The following is a 21697-nucleotide window of genomic DNA, read 5'->3' as shown; positions in this document are numbered from 1 at the left end:
CCCTACCCGGTGACACCCCGGCGACTGGCGCTGTTGCCATGGCAATGCCCGCGCGCGCCGAGGCGCTGCCGAGCGCCCCCAGCGGCCGCAGGGAGAGGGAGATCCGGATTGGCTGTCGGGGCTGCCAATCAGCCCCGCTCATTGGCTGCCTTGAAGGAGTAACCGCCCGCTCCCGGCCTCTGCACCAATCAGCGCCCCGTCTCCGCTCGGCGAAGGCGGAAGCAGTATTGGTAAACAACATCTGCCCTCCCCCGCCCTTCGCCACCGTCTCGCCGTCTCATTGGCGGGTAGGCACCCCCTAGCGGGGCGACAGCCAATGAGCGGCGGCGGCGGCGCCCGGCTGGCCCCGCCCCCTGAGGCCGCGGGGTGTGGGCGGAAGCCGGAAGCTGCGGCGGCGGCGCCATGGGGGCCGTGCTGGGGGTCTGTTCCCTCGCCAGCTGGGTGAGTGCGGGGCTCCCCTGCCCCCGAAACCTCCCCTTCCCACCCCGAGCCTCCCCCGACACCCCGGCGAGCGCGCCCGGCCCGGAGCGGTGCCTCCGGCGGGGCCGGTGACCGCCCTGTGTACCCTAGCGCGGCCTGAGCCACCATGGCGGCCCCGCCGCAGCCGGGGCGATCCCGGCCCCTCGGGGCAGAGCGGGGCCCGGCTGGAGCGATCCCGCTCCTTCCCTGGGCCGGGCCGGGCCGGTGGTGGACGGGGCCCGCCCAAGGGCAGCCCGGGGCGATAAACAGGGTTATCTGCGGGTGTTCGCAAACACACTGTCCGTCAGAAGCGCCGATTAGCGGTTTATCGGTGCGATCCGGGAGTGGAGTGTCTCCAAATGGAGCTCGGGCTTTCCTCTGGGCGTCGCCGGTCGCCCCTGTGTCAGCTGCGAGGAAAATGCCCTTGCTATTTCTGTCTCTGCCCTTCAGATTCCCTGTCTGTGCAGCGGTGCCTCGTGTTTGCTGTGCCGATGTTGTCCCAACAGCAAGAATTCGACAGTGACACGTCTTATCTATGCCTTCCTCCTCCTCCTCAGCACTGTGCTTGCCTGCATCATGCTGGCACCAGGCATGGAAGAGCAGCTGAAAAAGGTAGGGAGGGTAAAACCTCGTTCTGACCGTTTGAAAAGCCATTATTGTGCCAGTGGCTATTGATTTTCTTTACGTGCAGTGGGTTATGTGAGAGGCATAAACACCCAAGTGCCCTTGTTCCCCGAGTTAAGAGACTTCCAGCTGAAACAGCAAATTCAGTGAATGTGCCTTTTTTGGTACGTGCCTGGTCTCTGAAACCTGACCAGCCTGGAGGTGGTCAGTTGTTATAAGGAGCCTGCTGCTGTGGTATCTTAATCTTCCTGGATGAAAAGTGCTGACCTGGGGAAAGCCAGATGATAATGAGGTCTGAGCACGAGGCCTTTTGTTCTCAGATCTCCCAGCAGGCAGTTGACTGAAAGCTTTGCCTGTTACAGGGCTTAAAGAAGGTATTTACAAATGCAGCCGTGAACTCACTACTAAATGTGTCTTCCTCCAGATCCCTGGATTTTGTGATGAGGGGCTTCACACCCGGATGCCCCACCTGGAGGGGTTTGTCAGCTGCGATGTGTTTGTGGGGTACAGAGCTGTCTATCGTGTCAGCTTTGCCATGGCTGTGTTCTTCTTCCTCCTCTCCCTGCTCATGATAGAGGTGAAAACAAGTAACGACCCCAGAGCCTCGATACACAACGGGTATGTGTGTGAGCTGCCTGGGCTGCCAGGTTATTCCCCACTCCTGTGTCCTTTCTGAACATGGTGGCAGGTTGGTTTTTGGCAGCCTCGAGTTTCTTTTGGGCTGAACACAGAGTAGTGCTTTGGTCTCCCAAAAAGCTTCCTGTTCATGTCAGATGCTCAGTGTACTGATTGAGTGTCCTGCTCTGAGGTGGGGTAACCAAAAGGGCAGTGCTCTGGGCACCCCTCTGTGTTTCCACAGAGATGTGAGATTGCCTGTGACACTCACTGGGTCACTCACTGTCTGACTCAGCCAGCAGAAACTGCTTCCTGATTTCCAATCCCTGATTTCCTGATCTAAGTAGGTTAGTTCTGGGCTAGATGACTTAATCATCATAGAGTCATTTAATTGGAAAGGGATGTTTGGAGAGCATAGAATGCATCAGGTTGGAAGGGACCTTAAATCTCATCTCATTCCAAACCCCTGTCGTGGCCAGGGACACTTTCCACTAGACAGAGTTTCTCAGAGCCCCGTCCAGCCTGGCCTTGAACACCTCCAGGGGTGGGGATTCCACAACCTCAGCCTCTCTGGTCAACAGGATCATGTGCTCCAAATCCCTGGCTGGAGCAGGACCAAGCTGCTTGCAGATCATGTAGCACATGACTACTGTGTACAGATTAAGACCAGTATTTACAACTTCTGTCTTCTTTTAAAGGTTCTGGTTCTTCAAAATAGCTGCCATTGTGGCCATCATGGTTGGAGCATTTTACATCCCTGAAGGGCCTTTCACAAGAGGTACAGTTAATACTCACTGTGGGTTCTGATGAGTAAACTCAAACCTTTTCACAGACTTACCAGGCTACAGTTCTAATAGTGACAGTTCTCTTGCAGGAGATGCAGTTTCTGCCCAACTTCCTTAGAGTATCTGAGTTCATCCAGTATTTTAGTGACCAGCTGAAGTTATAGCAATCAGGAATCTCTTTTCACCTGCCTAGGTTTTGAGTATTAATAATTTTGTACTCCATGAGATAGTCGTTACTGGGCCAAGTCTTCTGACACGACCTAGACTGGAGGCAGCTCAGAACACTGACCAGTGCTAAATACTTCCCCAGAGTCTGAAAAATCTGTGTGAGAAACTTTTACTGTCTGTTCACATCACAGCAACTTTAAAGGGTTGTTCACCCTTAAAGAAACGTGGCCTGATGGCACTTATGTACACAAATTTATGGTGTGTTAGATGTTGCATTCATTCTTAAAACATGCTGGGCTAAGTGTTCCCATGCTCAGCTTGACCAGGATCAGCTGCAGCCTTGAATAGCTGGGGCTCCTTGCACACTTCTGCAGAGTGATTAACAGCATCTGCATTTCTAAATACACTTTCAGAGTTTTTCATTATTTGTCTGCAGTATAATGAGGGGCTTTTAATTTTTTAAACTGAGGTAACATGCAAATGATGGAAGCTAACCCTGTTTTCCTTGCTCCCTTTTGTAGCTTGGTTTTGGATTGGTGTTTCTGGAGCCTTCTTCTTCATTCTTATCCAGTTGGTGCTTCTTGTGGACTTTGCTCACTCCTGGAATGAGAGCTGGGTTGATAGAATGGATGAGGGAAATGCTAAATGCTGGTATGCAGGTAGGAATCTGAACCTGTGAAGGATTTGTTTCTGCTGGCCAGTGCTCTGAGAACATCATTTATTAGTTTGTAGATGTACCTACACTTACACTCCACAGTCTCCTTGAGTCACTGCTGCAAACACATGGAATTAATAGCTGCAGAGTTGCCTTTTTCTCGTTCAATAAAATGCAGAATATTTTAGCCTTGTGATCAGCAGGTCTGGCAGTGCTAATAAACACCCTTGCCTGGTTTGCAGTGCGAGTGCAGAGCTCAGAGCCTGGTTCTCTTCGAATCTAAACTTTGCCACCCCCCTGCCCTGGTCCCCAGGAGCTCAGTTGTGTCTGGCAGTGGCTGCAGAGCCACACCAAGTGTGCCTTGGCACGTGCTCCCCAGCTGGCCACTAATTACAAAGTGCTAATTGTTGTGGTTCTTTGCACACAGCTAAGAATGCTGCAACAGCATTTTGTAGCTTCTTACAAAGAACATAACAGAGGGGAAAGGAAAATGGGTGGCCTCTAGCATAGGAGGAGGAATTCAGGGCTGATAAATGCCCGTGAGAAGTGTGCAAAACATACTCTCATTTTGTCACTGTGGCTTGACATCAGTTAAACTAATTAAAACTGATCCTGGAAGGCAAGCCTTACTCCCCTGATGGCAGCACTGGCTTTCCTCTGAGCTACACCACTTAGTGAGCCCAAGCAAAAATTCAGCCATACCTAATAAAAACGCATTGTGCTACTTTAGTTTTCTGGCCCAGCCTGCCAAGTGAGGACTGTCTGGTTGCAGTGGTAGCTGGACATTGAATCACTTCAGATGTACTGTTAAAACTGCACTGTGTTGTAACAATTGCAGCTCTCCTGTCCTGTACAAGCTTGTTCTACGCCTTGTCCCTGGTGTTTGTTGTTCTCTTCTACGTTTTCTACACGAAGCCTGATGACTGCACTGAGAACAAGTTCTTCATAAGCTTTAACATGATCCTGTGCATTGCTGTCTCCATCGTTTCTATCCTTCCAAAAGTTCAGGTATTATTTTTCTCTGGTATTTTCTTCTAACATACAGAGCACAGAAGTGGAAATGATGTAGTACCAATTCAGTCAGACATAAGAACTTTAAAATGTGGCTACAATAGCTATGCTAGCTAGGAACTTTAAAAAAAAATACCTTGCTCTGAAACCAATGCACTACGTAGTGACATGTTTTCTGAAGAGAGGCTTTTTTTAGCTAACATAGTTTTGGACTTTGTTTCCATGTGGAGGGCTGCTAACATGCTTGTAGTGGTGAAGGTTCTGGCAGAACAGAGAAACCTGTTAGGGAGCAGCAAAATAAGCTGGAGATTTATTGGCTTAGTACTGTGGCTTTGAAATTATGGGTAAGCTTGTTTAATACAAGAGGACACTTGCACATTACTTGATTCTGAACTGGTATTGCTCAAGTCACATGCTAGGTTGACATCTACAAAATTGGTTAAAAAGCTGGGATTAGCTCAGTGAGAATCCATAACAGAGTATTGGCCACAGAGAAACGATTTGGTTTGTTTATTCCTTCCATGCTTGAGTGGCTTCCTGCATAAGTTACATGACTAAGGAGTTTCTCCCAGTCTTTTGAACACAGAGCAAAGCCCAATGCATTTCTAAAACAAAGTTTTTTCATGCTAGTAACTGCTGACTCTGTGGCAGCAGGGTAAAACTATCCAACCCCAGGTAAAACTTGCCCTTCTGACCTTGGCTTGCTCTTCTGTTTTGGAACAGGAACATCAGCCTCGCTCTGGGCTCCTCCAGTCCTCTGTCATCACACTCTACACCATGTACCTCACCTGGGCAGCCATGTCCAACGAGCCTGGTAAGCCACACACAGTCTCAAGTCATGTGTTGGTGTGAAAGCAGAAGCTGCTGATGGCTGTTACAGATCACAGTGTGGGGATTGCTGACCTGTCTAGATGAAATTCAGCAAGGCTGGAAAGCTGACCTTACTGAAACCATCAGACTGCCTTTTTGCAGAACTAAACTGGGGTATTTGTGAGGGAAATAAACCAGTGTTAGGGCATTCTGATTTTATATATTTATTTATTTATTACACCCTTGCCCAGCTCGTAGGAAGGAAAAATGTTCCAGGCCATTTCTGCCTCTGGAGAACAGAAGAGATCAGCAGTTAAAGGGAATGAGAAGTTGCAAGCTTACCTGTCATCTTTTCTTAGTTAAGTGCTGGCAAAGCTCATTTCTCTAATCTGCCTTGAAATCCCTTTCAGAAAGAAACTGTAACCCAAGTTTGCTGAACATCATCACCCAGATAGCTGCACCCACAGCTGCTCCAGCCAATGCCACTGTCCCACCTGCCACTCCTGCTCCGCCCAAGTCCCTGCAGTGGTGGGATGCCCAGAGTGTTGTTGGACTGGTTATCTTTGTCCTTTGCCTCTTGTATTCCAGGTAGGATCTGCACTGCTATCCAGTGATAAATAGTTGGGATTTGTCTGCCTCTTTTGTTAGAGCCTGGGTCTACTGCAAAATGTACCTGCATTTATTCACATCCAGCTGCTGTCTCAGCCCCTAAACCTGTGTTCAGCTTTGTGGAGGAGGAGAGGCTTTATCAGCCCCAATCCAGACAACAGAACATGTGTTACAGGATGATTAGAGGGATGGAGCACCATTCCTACAAGGAAAGCCTGGGAGAATGGGGACTGTTTAGCCAGGAAAAGAGGCAGCTTAGGGGTGGCCTAATTGCAGCCTTCCAGTACCTGAGGGGAGGTACAAGAAAGATAGAGACTATTTGCAAGACATGTAGTGACAGGACAAGGAGGAATGGCATCAACTGAGAGTAGGTTTAGATTATATATTAGGAAGAAATTTTTCACTGGGGGTAAGACCCTGGAACAGGTTGTCCTGGAATTGTTCAAGGCCAGGGTGGATGGAGCTCTGAGCAACCTGGTCTAGTGAAAGGTATCCCTGCCCACAGCAGGGGGCTTGGAACTAGATCTTTAAGGTCCCTTCCAGCCCAGGCAATTCTATGATCTGGACTAGGATTGCTGTTTACTTAGGTTAACAGAAGCTTGGATGAGAAGAGTTTTCTTTGAGGAGCTCCCTTATTTTTCCAGATGGATTTAAAAAAAATCCCGTTTGCTGCTCGCAGACATTCCGTGTGCTCTGTTGCTGTGTTAGCAAACAGCCAAAGGGGTTTCTCACCACGGCTCTCTTGTTCCACTGCAGCATCCGCTCTTCCAGTAACAGCCAGGTGAACAAGCTGACCCTGTCTGGGAGTGACACTGCCATCCTGGAGGAGACCCTGGGGACGGGGAGCGGGGCTGCGGAGGAGGGAGACGTGCGCCGTGTCACGGACAACGAGAAGGAGGGTGTTCAGTACAGCTACACCTTCTTCCACTTCATGCTCTTTCTTGCCTCTCTGTACATCATGATGACACTCACCAACTGGTACAGGTAGGAGCAAGATAGAAAGTGATTGTATGTGCCAGCCAGTGTTCCCAGGTGGGTAGGAGACTCCTGCCCTGTAGGCTGATCCTGCCAAGCTCCTTCAAGTGCTGTCCCTGTGCCAGCTCATTGGAGTTGTGCCTTCTCAGTTTTGTGTAACTGAATGAAGGTGTAAAAAGGCACAAACAGCAGCTGTGGTTCCGGGGGACTGCAAGGGCACAGTGGGGCTGCCATCCTTCAGATGAGCAAGTAGCAGGAAGGATACACATGAAACTGGCTCCAGGAGGCCTCCTGGGAAGTTTGTCAGAGGCCAGCCTGATGTTGCTGGCTCTTCACCCTGGGAAGGATGTGCAGGGACAGCCACACGTGCTGTGCATCAGAGATGTCATTTCCTACATCTGTTGGAAACACTTGGACATACCCTCTGCTGCTGCAGCTCATAACCACCTTCCCCAGGACTGGCACATGGTATAAATCAGCAAATACACTTAGAGAGCAGCAGCCATCAGGGGTCTATTGCTCAGCTCATGCAGGTGTTGCCTTGAAGAGCAGCACATCAGCATGGGCAAGCAGGTTTGACAACTGGCTCCCAAGAACAAGAGGCCTGTGAAGGAGCCACAGGAAATTGCTGGTTTAGTTGTCTCACTTTGTTCTCACAAAGGTTTTTGCACTGGAGTGTCCCAAATGATTGCCCAAACTTCAGATTCACAGAGAGCTATGGAACAGTGGGAAGTGCTTTCTCTGTCTACTAATTGACTTCTTTTCTTTTTCAGCCCTGATGCAGATTTCAAGACAATGACAAGCAAGTGGCCGGCCGTGTGGGTGAAGATAACCTCCAGCTGGGTTTGTCTGCTTCTCTATCTCTGGACCTTAGTGGCTCCTCTTGTCCTTACTAATAGAGACTTCAGTTAACTTGCTGCACCTGTCTGAGCTTACAAAAGTGAGGAACTCTTTTGCTGAAAGCCAAAATGTTCATTTATTGCTTTAGTTACTGTTTCTTACGTTGATATTAATATGCAGTTGGATAGAAAGTTATATATTGCATAAAGCTTGATGCAGCACCAAAATTATCATCAGTTATCTTTCTATTTTAACCTTCATCAGGGTTGTTACTGCATTTTTAAAATTCACTACAGCTGTGCTGTTAAAGCACAAAAGAAATTATCTGTTCTGTCCAGTAGCCACAACCTTCTGTTGAATAGAAGTAACATTTAGCTAAATATGAAGTAATATATTTTAAAGAACACTTATATTCAGCATAATGCACTAGTATGCTAATGCTTCAGTATCTGGAAGTGTAAGCCATGCTGCTTGATTTCTACATTCCACTGCAAAAATTTATTTAAAGAAAAACTATTTAAATTACTTAACTTTTTGTTGTGGCAAAAAAAAAAAAAAAGCTCTTCGTTCCTCACTGAAAGAACAGAACTCAGAGGTTGAAAAACTGATTAATTCTTTTTAAGAACAAACTTGCCCTTTCTAAGGGGCAACTTCTATGGTTACTTGTTTTTTAGTATGTTTGTCAATTAGAGTGGTAAGTGCATCAGTAGCTCAAATCAACTTTATGATTATGTTGGAAAAATAGAGCTTAATGATTGGTTAATTTGACTTGTCTGATAGGCTTACAAAAATGTTGTACATGACATTATTATTATTGGCACTAAGGCATTTGCACTGTAAACTCATTTGAATAAAGCAGACTAACTACTGAAAGTGGCCCAGTTGTTAATTGTTAAGCAGCAGTTAATTCTCCAGTGGAAAATACCACACCCAGTGATCAGCTGCTGCAGTGGCCAGTGGGATGGCACTGGGTGTTTTCTCCATGCAGCAAGTAAGTAAATCATAAAATATTTCTTTTGGAACAAACAGCACCTTCCATGTGATTCTCTGAATGTCAAATCCCATCCCTTAAATGGCTCAGGTACAGTTGTTCAAGTAAACTTCAGTTCTGCAGTAGAAAGCAACACCTTTTGCTAACTCAGTGCTGTGGTGATTATACTCAGTTGCAACTGTGTGTTCAGTGTGAAACTTGTGTGTTGCTGTTGACTTTTTACAGTAAAGTATCCCAACATGACACAAGGCAAACATATTGAAAATATCAAATTAGCAGCTGTTACAATTACCCAGTCATGCATCATAAAATTACACATTTTTGACGACTTCATTTTATAAAATGCAATATAAAAATAAATTTTGTCAAAATAAGATGTACACTTAACCACCCAACACCTCTAGGCCCACATACAACAGAAGGCAAAATTACTAGTTTGAGTAACATTACAATTTAACTCATGCCAAAATGAGATTTAACAAAAACAATACTTAAGCCAGTTCCTGAAAATACCTCAGGGCTCTTAACACCCGTTTGCAATATATAAATTCAAGTACTTTAATGTACAGTTTGCAGCTACCTTTTGTCCCACCCAATGCCAATGAAGTTCAAGTATATTCCCTTATTATGTCTTGGATTTGTCAGGGATGGCTTATGTACTGGGCAAGGCATATAACCTCTGGAAACAAAGTTATTTCAAGTGGCAAAAAGATTGGTTGTAGTGCTGTAAGAAAAAAAAAAAAACCAAACAACAAACCCCAAGCAAAAACCACCCCCAGCCTGTAAGCATTTCCTAGCTATTCTCTTAAATATAAGGAGAGTTGTGTTTATATTTAAAACACAAACGTTTATTTTTCCAAATGCTGACACAAGAAATTCTGGGAACAAACTGATTTCTTTGCTAGTAAGTGCTAAAGCTCAAAGAACATTGTCAGCTCTGTAGCCAGGTGCACAGAACACAGAGCTGTGCTTTCTGTGAGCCTGGTTTTCGAGACAGTTCAGGGTTAGAAACACAGCTCAGTGGAGCTGCAACTTTTGTCTGAGTTCTAAAGCCAAGAAAGAGCAAATTGGAAATAACAGATGCTTGCTAAAGGTAAGCCTGGCTTAGCTCAAGCATCCTGACATAACTGCCCAGCAGGCAGCTTTAAGGGAAATAATTTCTGGAGGCACAAGACTGGCAGTTTTCAGCATTGATAACTGGGGGGGTTTAACTCCAGCCAGCAACCAAGGACCACAGGGCTGCTGCCTCTCACAGCACCAGAGTGGCTCCTGTGAAGAAAATAACTCTGCCCCACCCAAAGCCAGCACAACCACGGGGCCTTATCTATTATGTTTAAATCATGTTATTTATTCTTAGTTTCTCTGTGAGCAGAGGAAAGAAGAGGGTGAGATGGATCTAGGCTGCCTGCTATTTAAGGCATGCAGGAGAATCCAAAAGCCTGGAAAAGGGGGTGGGTTTTGTGGAGGTTCCTCAGCCTTCTGCTGAACACCACTAGATTCCTTTCTTTCTGAAGGACACTGGATTTTGAGTATTGCAACTCCCTCTCTAGTAGTTCCATAAGGGGCTCAAAGCAGCTGTTCCTACAGTTAACTGCTGAAATACAACCACTTCCAACCCTGCAGCACCACTGTCAGTCAGGCCTTCATCTCCAGGAAAAATGGCCCATCCTATTTATTTTTTTTTTTAGTTGTACATTGTGACTGGAATTAGGAGGCAGCAGAGCAACAAAAAAACACCATCCTCTCTGTTCTGGCAGTTCAGCAGCCTGGGCAGCCACTGACCTGCCCTAAGTCCTGTGTGTTACTGCCTTGTGAGGCAAAAATCTGATTTAATCTCTACAAAACACACAGAGCATTCTGGTCACAGAGGAGGAGGTGGCTAGCAGTACTCTTTCACCTTAGTTCAAGTAGATGAAAATGGTAGTTTGGGTTTTTATCTCTACACTAAAGGTAATAGCTATCAAAGAGGAGTTACAATTGACTGACAAAGGTAAGAAAAATCAGATGCTTTCACCAAGGAAAATGACTCTCTTCCCACCTTTAATCTAAAACTGTTCAGGTGATGAGTCCTCTGCTTCCACAGATTCTGAACTGCCACCCAGGAAAAAAAAAGCTTCATGGTTTTACCTCTTTTTAAGACCCAGTCTCTTTTTATAAAGCCTGGATGACAGGAATGGCATTTGCTACCCCCTCGTTCCAGGGTGAGATCTGCTGCCAGGTCAGGAAGTTGTTACAGTGGTAGAGTTGTCTCTTTTTGGCAATGCAGTCATGCTGTAGGGGGACTGAGAGGAAGAAAGACATCCAAAACAGAGTTTGGCACTTTGAAAAATGTATGTCTGAGATCCTCAAGATGCTTTAGGTTTATATTTACAGAAACATCACTGGTGCCTATAATCCCATTTGGCACTAAATCAAGATTTCATCCAGAGAAAGTGCTCTAGAAGTAAGTCCCCAATTAGAAGGGATATTCTTTTCCACCAAATAGTGAAATATCTCACCTTGAAGTGACAGGGTGTACTTTCCTGGTCCTAGTGAGGTTCCCATCTCCACACCACTATAGTGCAGAAAAACGTGTGCAAAGAGTGTGCTGAGAGTTAAGTTCTAAGTCAAGACCATTAAACAAAAAGAGCTTGGGGAGTGGGAACAGCTTATTTAGACATCAGTATCTTACCCTGGTTTGACACTGGAGTCTTAGTTCTGTCTCTAGACAAAGACCTAGAAGCACAGGCATACAAGCAATGAGTAAATATCACAGAGATGACTCAAGTCTAACTTCATACAGGAACATGACAACCAAAGACAAAAGAGGTTAACACAGTTTAAAAAAAACAAACTTGTAACATTTCACAAAAGAGCCAACAAGCACAGTGAACAGAATGCTACAATATCAGGAAATTTAGGAATGTGCTTTTAAAAAGCCTGTCTGCATTTGGTTTCACAGACTTAAACTCAAATTCAACCCAAAGTAACAAGCTAAAGCAGCACCTTGCTGTCTTACAGTGAAGTATTGCCTTCTATACATCACATGCCAACTGCTACAAAGCCTCCTCATGAATTCTGGGTATGAGGAGGTACTTACCCAATTCCTCATCACAACCAGAAAAGAATTGACAATGTGGGAAGGTGCCTGACACAGCTTTTTTTTATTTGGTCCTGAACCTCATTATTTGAAGCTGTTGTCTAGTCAAAAGGACTTATCTGAAAAACTTCCTGCTTTCTGAAAGTGAAGATTGCACCTGTTGTGCAAACATGGTATAGATGTTGTAGTAGTTAATCCACCAGTCACAGTTCCTCCTACAGTGAGGAAGTTTTGGAGATGTTCTCCATAGGGGTATTTGTGAATAAGTTTTGTTCTGTATTAATTTGAGCCAAATATTCACTGAGATATTTCAGAAACGCCAACTCACAATCTGAACCATGTGACAGAGGACAGGCCAAGGTAAGACTTTCATGGGTTTATGCAATCTTCACTACAGAACTGTGTTTTGCAGGGTTCACAAGCCATTTTCTTTTCTTGAATTACTGGTGTTTGCAGAAGGGGAAGGGATCAGATGATCACAAAGTTAGTAAATCATCGTTGTCACTTTTCGCCCATGTGGGGAGGGGATAAGAAAATATCAAGCTTATGATCCTGCAATATTTTTTTCCCTTTATCATTAGAAAGAACAGGCCATTTGCACCATTCACACGGAGGCTGATGAGCCTCAAGTCTTCTACAGAACTTGTGCTCTTTGCTTTTATTCTCCCCGAACTCTGCCCTGCCCCCATTGTGCCCTCTCCAGCTTCCTTTGGTTCTACAGTGTAAAGTGCCTCAGCAGTCTGTCCCTAAACTGCAGGTTTAGGAGTAAGGCAGAGTTCCCAACATCACCTATGAGAGCAGACCTGAACTGCTGGCAGACCCCCCTGCCCTGGTTTCTCAGTAGCAGTAATAGAGCTGAGGTTTCATGCCCCGCAGAGAATCATCACACTGCTTTTCATCGGCATCCCCACTCACGAGCAGGTCGTGGGGGGAGCTGTCACAGGGCACAACCAGCTGGGAGAAGTCGTGCAGGAAGTCCTCCTCAGAGGCCAGCAGCAGCTCGTTCCACGCAGAGATGTCCAGCTTGCCCGCGGTGCCGCCGTACTCTTCGGGAAGGATCACCGGGGGAATGTTCTGATGGAGGGAATTCAGGTCACAGCCATGAAGGAAAAACTGAAGAAGAAAGCAAAAGGGCTTTAAAAGTGCACATTGAACACTCTGCAGCAAATTGGTGAAGCAGTCAGCTAACCAGCTTATTCTGAGTCAAAGAGCAAATTTTAGGGGTGATGTCCTTATGGGCACACAACAGTCCCTGTCTGACACACAACGGTGGGCAGGGGCAGTCAGACACACCAGGGAGAGAAGTCTTGAGGCAACTCACATCTAGTGCAGATCAACTCCCAGCAACAGAGACTTGACATTTGTCTGTGCTCAGATTCCAAATTCAACCCATCACCAAGTTTGTTCATGGGATTTAAAGTACTCATCTTAATGGAAAAAAACCCCTTAATCGTTGGCAACCACACCCAGTCCTGTGGAGAGGGTACTTGTGCCATACAGGACACTTGAGTAAGGGAAAAGAGCAAGGAAGGTGCAACACAGGTTTCCTGTGACACCACCTCATAAATGAAGTGCTAGTGGCCCAAATAATCCAACTGTAGGGATTGAATTTATGTCCTGAATACAGAGCATATGTACTAAAGTTCCATATTAATATTATGCCCATGTTAAGTTGCTCAAAGTTTCTCTCTCACAGAGAATTTTCTCAACAGCATATTTTTAAAAATTAAAGCAGAAAGGACCCATTAGATCAAGTAAAATGGCACCAATGTTTTTCTAGCTGTCAAGTTTTACAACTATTTTTTCTAGAATGGCCAATCAAGGAACCTGCAAACATTAGTATTAACATTAAAATCACACAAATCCTTACCCGGTTTGCTATCTTTTCCTTCAGAAAAGGCTTGATGATTGCAAAAATGCCTTTGAATATACGAGGCTCATTTATTATGTTAACAGCCTTTATTCGAATGGGGAATCCATCCTGAAGGGTAAAGAAGATTTTTGTAATGCAGTTTAAAAAACATTTGCCACCTTCCTCTTTCCTAAATCTCCTGAGATTGACTGCCAGCACATCCCATTAAAGTTTGGCTCCCAAACTTTAATCTGAGGCACCAACATAAACCAATACAGCAACAGAAATGCAACTTGTTACAGGGAACAGTCTTAAGATGAGATCTATGAGCATAAAAACAAAGTCAAGAGGCAAGAAAACCCTGCATCAATAAACACACTGTTGTCAGTAAATCTTCATTTCTTATGTTGATCTCCATCTCCCTTGACAGAAACACTTAGAAAATCCCTGTCCTTTGGGTATTCCCAGCCCTGATAAGGATGCAGTCACAAAGTGGTCCACACTCAGCACCAGAGCAGCTGCTTCCAACACTGTGTCCAACTACAAGATATGGTGCCCAAGAGACCCTAAATGTGTTTTTATGTAAAGAAGGAATATAATATTGCAATCTTTCTGCTATTTCAGCTATTCTATAACACTACCTGCAAAAGACAAACAGGTTCTGCTGCCAGCAGGACACACACAGTATCTCCTATACAAGACAGTTTAAAACAACAGTTAATCATGGGGTTTCTGCTGGAGAAATTTATTTGCCAAAATATTTTTCAAAGGGAAGAGCTCATGATCAGCAATTAAGGTCTCATGTGCCACAGTGAAGCTCCTTTCCCTTATAACCAGTTCTACCTATACAAAGCAAGCAGTCAATGCTTGGAGTGAAAAGCACATAACACACATTGCTGGAGGATTTTTCTCCCTGGCAAGGTCAGTGAATTAGCTCCTCTTTACAAGAGCTGCAGCTCAGCAAGGCTGGTGCAACACATTTAAATACCACCCATGTCTTTATGTCCTTCCCCAAGTTCAGCTGTTGTTCTGTGAGTAGCCTCCACTAGTAACATCCATCATTTTATTTGTACAAATTAAATATGGGCTCATAGTTAAATGACACATTTAGATCATACTTTAAAGGAGCGAGTTCTTATAAAGGCATTCCTAAACTCACTGGTCTCATCTCTGCAAACTCCCCTGATTCACTATATCCTTCCTTACCCCCCCCATGGATACAACTAAGAACATAACCAGTCAGGCCAGAACAAAAGTAATGAGGGCATGAACCCCTTCAAGAGAAGTTTTCTCATCTCACCCCCCCAGATTGTATCAACATCAAGGGAAATCATCAGACCTTCCTGCCACTTTGGCCAGGTTACCCCTCACTCCTTTCACCTTGTTTTGTCCAACTCCTCTGTGTTTACACTTGCTCTCCACCACTTTCCTTCCAGACATCAAGGAGGAGATGCTTTTTATTACTGTCTCTTTTGCCATCCCTATGCTGAGAAGCCTCTCTGCCTTCAGGGCATGGATAGAAAAGCTCCTCAAATGACACCCATACAAAAGTCCTCTCTGCCAAACTTTTTCAGCAGCACTTGAACTGGAGCCTTCACTTGCCCAGGAGTTGGCTCCATCTCAGCCAACAGCAACCTTTTAAACAACGAGCCATTTCCTCACTGTCTCCTCTCTAAGTGTAATTCTCTGTTCTCTCTCTTCCTTACCACCACCTAGCAGAACTGCTTTTTGCTGTTCCAGCTCAGAAGTTTGCATTTCTAATGCAAATTTAGTTTTAGGGATGCAAAAATCAAAAAAGAAAAAAAAGGGCAAGTGAGGTAAATCGGCAGTAAGGGTGGGAGAAACTGGTTGGGCTGAGACATGTTTAACTCTGCTGACAAAAGCCAAGATGATGAAGTTTGTGGTGACACAGTCAAGAACTCTTAAGACACAGAAGCAGTCATTTACAATGCACAAGCTTATTTTCCTACCAGTTCAGGTCTTACCTGAAGAATTCCAATCACTTTTTTGGCTACAAAAGGACCAAAATGAGACGCCTTAGATAAGCTGACTCCTTTGTAGTCTGCCAGGATTACAATTCCATTCACCTGGGTCTCTTCGGACTGAATGAGTTTTTCTAACGTTAAGTATATGGCACGAATGTTCTCAGTAATCGGATAATTACTGGGTGTCCATCTGTCTGAGGTTACAAGACATGGATGGTAAGTCGGAGAGTAAATATAAGCTAACAAAACACATTCCAAAAACTGAATTTCAGTTCTCCTGGACTCTTAAAAGCCAGTCTCTAATAGCCACAGTTCTAGTTCAGAGCGGAACTGTATATTAAGAAATATACCTTTCTTAAGCAAGAGGGAAATGGCAACTCATGTTTACTTCAGGGAGCAAAGGCAATGGTTTTCAGAACCCCGTTCTCCACACAGCACAGCTCATTAGCAGTTTCAGCTCAGAAAGAAAGCAGGTAAATGGAAAAGAGGAGAATGAATGAAGACAAATTTACAGCAAGCCTGGCAGCACCAAAAGCACACGGAAGGCTGATTATTTACATGGGAGCCAGAGCCACAGGCTCCTCTCTCTGCTTACTGTCAAAGCAAATCATAAGCTTCTAAGTGTAGGCCAGCAGCCCTGCTTCAATTTGAGTTACTATACGTTAGTTTTCCTTGAATTGTCTGATATTTCATCGACCCACCTCACTGCATTTTCATTTTCACATGACTGCAGTTACTGCTGACACAGGAAAAGGAACTGGAATAATGCTGGCTAACGACCAGCATGTCCCTTCACAAGGCAGCTTTTCAAATTTCAGAGAGAACCCACATGCTCTGCACAAGTCCCCACTGTTCAGGGGAGCAGGGAACAAGTATTTGGCCCAGACACACCTCGAGGACGGAGAACAAAGACATTCAGGCATTGATTCGGTACCTGGGCGGATGCAGACGACGTGACGTCCCTCCGGGTCCCGATGAGGCAGCACAGTGACAAAGCCTGACTCCAGGACAGGCTTTATTGCAGATGGCTTCAAGTTACTGAACACCTCGGGCCAGGTCCTCCTGCAGGTGTGGTAGTTCACCAGGAGCTGAAGCGCTCGATCGTAATCGAACTTCCTGGCTCTGAGGAATCTCAGCAAGAAAGCATCGTCCAGGCACGTCCCCAGGGAGGGGTAGTCCTTGCACACCATGTCCCGCAGCGCCTGCACGTCACGGAGCCTCCACTCGGGCTTCTCTTGGAGCTCTTCCCGGGCTTTGGTAACGAGATCAGGAGACAGGGAACAAACATACTTCGGCCGATCCGGCAAGAGCTCGTTGTCTGATGGAGACCCTGCCGATGGACTGGTCCTGGTGCAGTCGCTGTCTCCTGACATAATGCAGCAGGAATCTGTCAAAAACCAAGGGCTGCACATGACAAACGATCCCACGGACCAACAACCACACTGATGATTTGCATATTTATTATGTTCTGTATCCCTCTGTTCCCCTGCTAAGGACACTGCCTTTCAAAGAACCGGCGCTACAACCAGATGCACAGTCCAGACATTTTAATTATCTTACCAGGATTAGAAAGTGCAGGTTTCTCTAATCTCTTTATCCTGCCTCGCAGGTAGAAAACTACCTCGGATGAAACCTCTCCAACCAACCAACCAAAACTCGAAATACAAAATTACACAGCTTCATTGCAGAAATACAGAATTTAATTCACCTTAATGTTTATTTCCTGTGTTCAGTTGGAAACTAAAGCAAACCAAACACATCAGAGTCAGGCAGGATTCTCACATTTGGCCAAATTACACCCTCTTCTGAGCAGCTCTCCCAGCTCAGCCCAAACAGGCCTGAGCCTCTGGCAAACACAGGCACTGATCAGCATCTCTGCCCACGTGAACGTTTTGAGCAATTCAGGAGGAGCTGCACTCAGGAACGTAAGAAATGGCTGCGGTGCACAGACCGGATGAGCAGGTTAAGAAAACTGCAGACTTTTATGCCAGCACTTGCATGGGTACTAAGGTTGGCTTAATCTAGTTTTCAGCAGCATGCCAGCGTTTCTGAACTGGGGGCTGCATTTCCAAATCCAGTCACAGGTGGACAGAGAACAACGTAAAATTAGAACGCTGCAAGCCTGGCATAATTCCTGTAGCTAGACCTGGGGCTGGAAGGGGACAAAGTATGCCTTTATTTTGCTGAGCTATTCGCATTCAGCCCCTCACAGCACATGACAGCGCTCCTGGCTGTCACACGGGAACCCCTGTCCCACACCACCGCCTTCCCCGGGCTCCTCGGGGAGGTCCCGGCGCACCGGGACCGCTCCCAGGGACGCGTTACAGCCCAGGACGGGCAGGACCCAAGCCCTCGGTGCCTGTCCCGGCGGGCGGAGCGAGGATTGCCCAGCATTACCCACACACGGCCCCGGCTCCCCCGTCCCCCCGTACCGGAGCTCCCGCAGCAGCAGCGCCGTGTCCCGGCCCCACCGCCCCGGAACGGCTCCGGCCGCCGGAAATGACGTCACGGCCGCGCCTGCGCGACGGGCCCGGGGCGGGGCCGCTTCCGGTGCTGGTCCCGGTCCTGCTTTTGGTCCTCGTCCTGGTCCCGGTTCCGGTCCCGGTTCCCTCAGGGAGCAGCAACTCCCGCCGGATCCCCGCCTGTTCGGCCTTGGACCGAAAATGCGCGTTCTCCTCCATCGCTGCCATCTGCCCGTCGCAGCGTGAGGGAACCCCGCGGCCACCTCTGCCCTTTAGTCCCACCTTATCCTCTGGCAGAACGGCGAGCCGCGAAGGCACAGTTGTGTGTGTAATAAACATAATAATGTGTAAAAATATAAAATAATGTATTTTAATATGATGCGTGCATTATATACATGTATCTGTACATATGCATACATATATGTGCACATTACGTGTATATACATAACATATACACCTGTATATACATAATATATAATATTTATATATATAATATATAACATATAATATATAACATATAATATATAATATATAATATACAATATATATTCATATATTATATACAAATATATATTTTACATATATATATAAAATATACAATTTTTTGTATATTATATATTTTTATATATAATATATATATTTATATGTAATATGTATTTTACATAATATTATACAACACATATACCATACATATATATCATAGTATGTACTATTTATATATAATATATATACACACACTATATACTATTTATATATTATATATAATGCTATGTTATTATGTATTATAAATAAATACTATATACATTACACATATATGTATACATACATATACATATATATGTATGTGTGTATATAAAAGGCCCCCCCGGAGCTGACCTTCAAGAGCAGGAGCACTCAGGTGATGACCTGACACTCCCCAGGGTCTTTCCCAGCCCACTGTCCCCATCTGTGGCTGAGCCGGTGTCTGTGAGAGACCAGTGACCTCCCAGACCGGGAACAGAGGAGAAAGGCAGCCGGGAATGAGGCCACAGCACCATCTGCGGGCCCTGGAGCTGCTCCCTGTCAGCCAGAGCAACTGTGGAATTACCTGGCCAAGGGTAGGGCAGCCTCAAAGCAGGGGCCAGGCAAGCACAGCTGGATGGAAGCGGGGCCCAAGAGATGTGCTGGCTGTATTCTGAATTTAAACGCCAACAGAGGGACTATATGTTAATAAAGGGAGATTTTTGGGGGTAGTTGGCTTTGGTTTTCTTTCTCAGAGGGCAGAGAGCCGTATCCCACAGGAGTTCAGGTGGTGATGCCTGACATCCCTGCGTGGAATTTGCAATAAAAATAAAACAGATGGTTGCTCCCAGGCTTGCTGCATTAAAAAGGGTTCAACAGGGAGTGCTGGGGAAGGGAAAATAACATGTTTAACCCCACTGATCAAGGGATGCAAAGTTAGATTGCAAACGCTTCAGCATCTTCCAGTCAGCAACAGGACCGCAGGTTGGAGGGTCCCCGGAGCGTGGTGGTTTCTGCTTTTTTCTCTTGGCTGTAACCCGTGTTTTCAGCCGGGAGAGGGAGCCAAAGATAGTTGGACAAAGAGCGGGAATCCCAGGAACCCGCAGCGGGAATCAAGGCCCTTCTGTAGCATCAGAGGTTGAGCTCTGATTTATTTCTCTCCCAAGGACTCACCCTTCCAAAGTGGAAAATGTTCCAGTGGCACTGCACCTGGCAAGAGATGTGCCAGCATGGAAACCAACTGAGTGTGTCACAGAGACGTTCCAGAGAAGAGGAGTGCATTGGTTCCACCCTGTGCTGATAGTCCAGCCCAGACCTGGGTGCAACTTGGCAAGCTGGTGCCTGAAGCTGGGACCAGTTTGGATCTGTTTGTGATGTTGCTCCATTCCCTCTCCAGCAGACTGTGGGAAAAATGAGGTTGGAAGGGACCTCAGGAGGACAAGAGAACTTGCACTGATCCCGTTTCCATTCAAACAGCTCCTGCAGCACAAGTGTGACAGAAGCAGCCCCTGGAGTCCCAGGGGAGAGATAAGAGCCTGAAACCGGCAGCTACAAACAGTCTGGAGAGAGGGAGAAGATGTGTGTTGGGGAGATGAATGTGTGGCCTCACAGCTGAAGGGATGACAGAGTTTCCTGGATCACCTGATCTGACTCATTGCTGGTTTGAGAAAAGGCTTCAAAACACCAAAGAGCTGGTAGATACTAGAGCTGCAAATGGGAATTGATGCTACAGGTTGCACAATCAGCTTGGAATTTGCACCTCTCAAACAAGGGAGAAAAATTTAGCAGGAGGTGACAGTTCCAGTCCTGACTGGTTAATGACTGCTGCAACAGGGTGTTAGGAGTAAGCAGGGATGTTTGAAAGGAGTGACGTGTGAAGGAAGCTCTGCTTTGGGGAACAAGAAGGGCAGGAAACAAGGGAGAATCAGAAGCAATCACACTGAGAGATATGAAAAAGGATATTAAAATGAGAGCAAGAGTCTTAGGCAGGTGAGAGAAAATGAGGAAGGAAAGTAGAAGTTAGAATACTTCATAATGAGGAAGGGCTGGAAGTGAAACATAATTTGGGGATGGTCCTTACCTCAGTTTTTCTTATGTGGGGAGTGCTGAACTCATGAAGAGCAGTGGATGGTGAATGGAAGAGAGGGGTTTCAAACACCAAGCCAAGCTGTAGGGGGAGTTTTAAAATACTGGCACAGGAAATCACAGGAACTGTAGCAAGACTTTCTGTAATTTACTCTTCCTGGTGTTGGCACCCTGTGACTAGAAACCAGTAAAGGCAGGAGCTGTCTATAAGGAAGTAAAAGCTAAAAAACAAACATCCAAGAACTGACAGTCCCGGGAGATGTGCTGGCTGCAGCCTGAATTTAAATTCTCCCTCCTAGGAGGGAGAATTTTGTCCTTACCCGCTGTGGCAGAAGGGAGAAGGACACACACACCACGTGCCCAGAGCCCTCCCCAGCTGAGAGGAGATGAACCACACCAACTCTGCCACTTCATCAGCTCCAAATCTATAGTCTTAGCACGAGCTTCAGTCAGGAGTTGTGTTGTGACCTTGGGAGCCACACCTGGAGCTCCATGGCAATTCCAGCCCTTCTCATGTTCATCTCTCCTATCCCATGTGATTCATACCTTTCCCAGCTCTGCTCCTGGGTGCTCCCTCACCCTGCCGTTGTGTTATAAATGAGTGGCTGTTGGTGTTGGTTGATATTTAATGAAGTCCATGTAATACTCTTCACTTATTTACTCATCCGAACCCAGTCTTAATACCCAGCCTGGGAAAGTTATCTTGGCTTCTTTAAGGTTTTCCACCATTAGCAATAAAGGTTTTACAGTCTTGGCAAGCTGAGCTGAAAAGAGGGAGCATGACTTCAAACAGCGTTGCTCACAGAGAAGGCTTTAAACTGATATTAAATCACTAAACTGTGCAAACATAACAGTCCTGTAATAAAGATAATCTACGTGCAGTTCAGGCCAGGAGGGGCTCTGGTCCTTGGGGTGCAGGTGGAATCTCTGGACACCACACCACAAATTAAAGAAACCTTTTGGGCAGCTCAGCATCAGCAGAGAGCCACTAGTCATAGAATCATAGAATCACAGAATCAGCTGGGTTGGAAAGGACCTCCGAGATGATCAAGTCCAACCCTTGATCTACTACCACCATGGTTCACAGCCCATGGCACTGATGCCACATCCAGTCTCATCTTAAAAACCTCCAGGAGCGGAGAATCCACCACTTCCCTGGGCAGCCCATTCCAATGGCTGATTACCCTCTCT

The 21697-nt window shown here is 46.1% G+C and overlaps 2 protein-coding genes and 1 long non-coding RNA gene across 3 annotated transcripts; 1 reads left to right on the top strand and 2 right to left on the bottom strand.

The window, feature by feature from the left end:
* The first annotated feature begins 346 nt into the window (after nt 1-346).
* On the top strand, nt 347-8424 carry SERINC3 (serine incorporator 3). Its single transcript, XM_027645894.1, has 10 exons — nt 347-441; nt 910-1071; nt 1508-1701; nt 2397-2476; nt 3173-3310; nt 4145-4314; nt 5041-5131; nt 5538-5715; nt 6493-6720; nt 7485-8424. The coding sequence occupies exons 1-10, from the start codon at nt 403-405 to the stop codon at nt 7621-7623; spliced, it is 1419 nt and encodes a 472-aa protein (XP_027501695.1). The 5' UTR covers nt 347-402; the 3' UTR covers nt 7624-8424.
* Nucleotides 8425-8798: 374 nt separating this feature from the next.
* Nucleotides 8799-17970, bottom strand: TTPAL (alpha tocopherol transfer protein like). The gene is made up of 5 exons (XM_027645895.1): nt 17891-17970; nt 16393-16845; nt 15459-15652; nt 13492-13602; nt 8799-12734 (listed from the first exon to the last, which is right to left on the bottom strand). The coding sequence occupies exons 2-5, from the start codon at nt 16829-16831 to the stop codon at nt 12459-12461; spliced, it is 1020 nt and encodes a 339-aa protein (XP_027501696.1). The 5' UTR covers nt 16832-16845; nt 17891-17970; the 3' UTR covers nt 8799-12458.
* Nucleotides 17971-18743: 773 nt separating this feature from the next.
* LOC113948531 lies at nt 18744-21058 on the bottom strand. Its single transcript, XR_003528184.1, has 3 exons — nt 20827-21058; nt 20502-20683; nt 18744-19821 (listed from the first exon to the last, which is right to left on the bottom strand). It is a non-coding gene; the product is annotated as an uncharacterized LOC113948531 (long non-coding RNA).
* Nucleotides 21059-21697: the final 639 nt, after the last annotated feature.

The sequence above is a fragment of the Corapipo altera genome, unplaced genomic scaffold (assembly GCF_003945725.1).
Source record: "Corapipo altera isolate COAL_440 unplaced genomic scaffold, ASM394572v1 64, whole genome shotgun sequence".
Lineage (NCBI taxonomy): Eukaryota > Metazoa > Chordata > Aves > Passeriformes > Pipridae > Corapipo > Corapipo altera.
This window is presented reverse-complemented; position numbering and strand designations above follow the sequence as displayed.

What these genes read in the sequence shown, in the direction of transcription:
- SERINC3 (XM_027645894.1), top strand. Translation starts at nt 403, where the DNA reads ATGGGGGCCGTGCTGGGGGTCTGTTCCCTCGCCAGCTGG. An exon ending in AGAGCCTCGATACACAACGG is followed by an intron (nt 1,702 to 2,396) that starts GTATGTGTGTGA and finishes CTTCTTTTAAAG; the next exon opens with GTTCTGGTTCTTCAAAATAG. An exon ending in ACACTCACCAACTGGTACAG is followed by an intron (nt 6,721 to 7,484) that starts GTAGGAGCAAGA and finishes TTTCTTTTTCAG; the next exon opens with CCCTGATGCAGATTTCAAGA.
- TTPAL (XM_027645895.1), bottom strand. Translation starts at nt 16,831, where the DNA reads ATGTCAGGAGACAGCGACTGCACCAGGACCAGTCCATCGGCAGGGTCT. An exon ending in AAGTGATTGGAATTCTTCAG is followed by an intron (nt 13,603 to 15,458) that starts GTAAGACCTGAA and finishes TTTACCCTTCAG; the next exon opens with GATGGATTCCCCATTCGAAT. An exon ending in AGGAAAAGATAGCAAACCGG is followed by an intron (nt 12,735 to 13,491) that starts GTAAGGATTTGT and finishes TTTCTTCTTCAG; the next exon opens with TTTTTCCTTCATGGCTGTGA.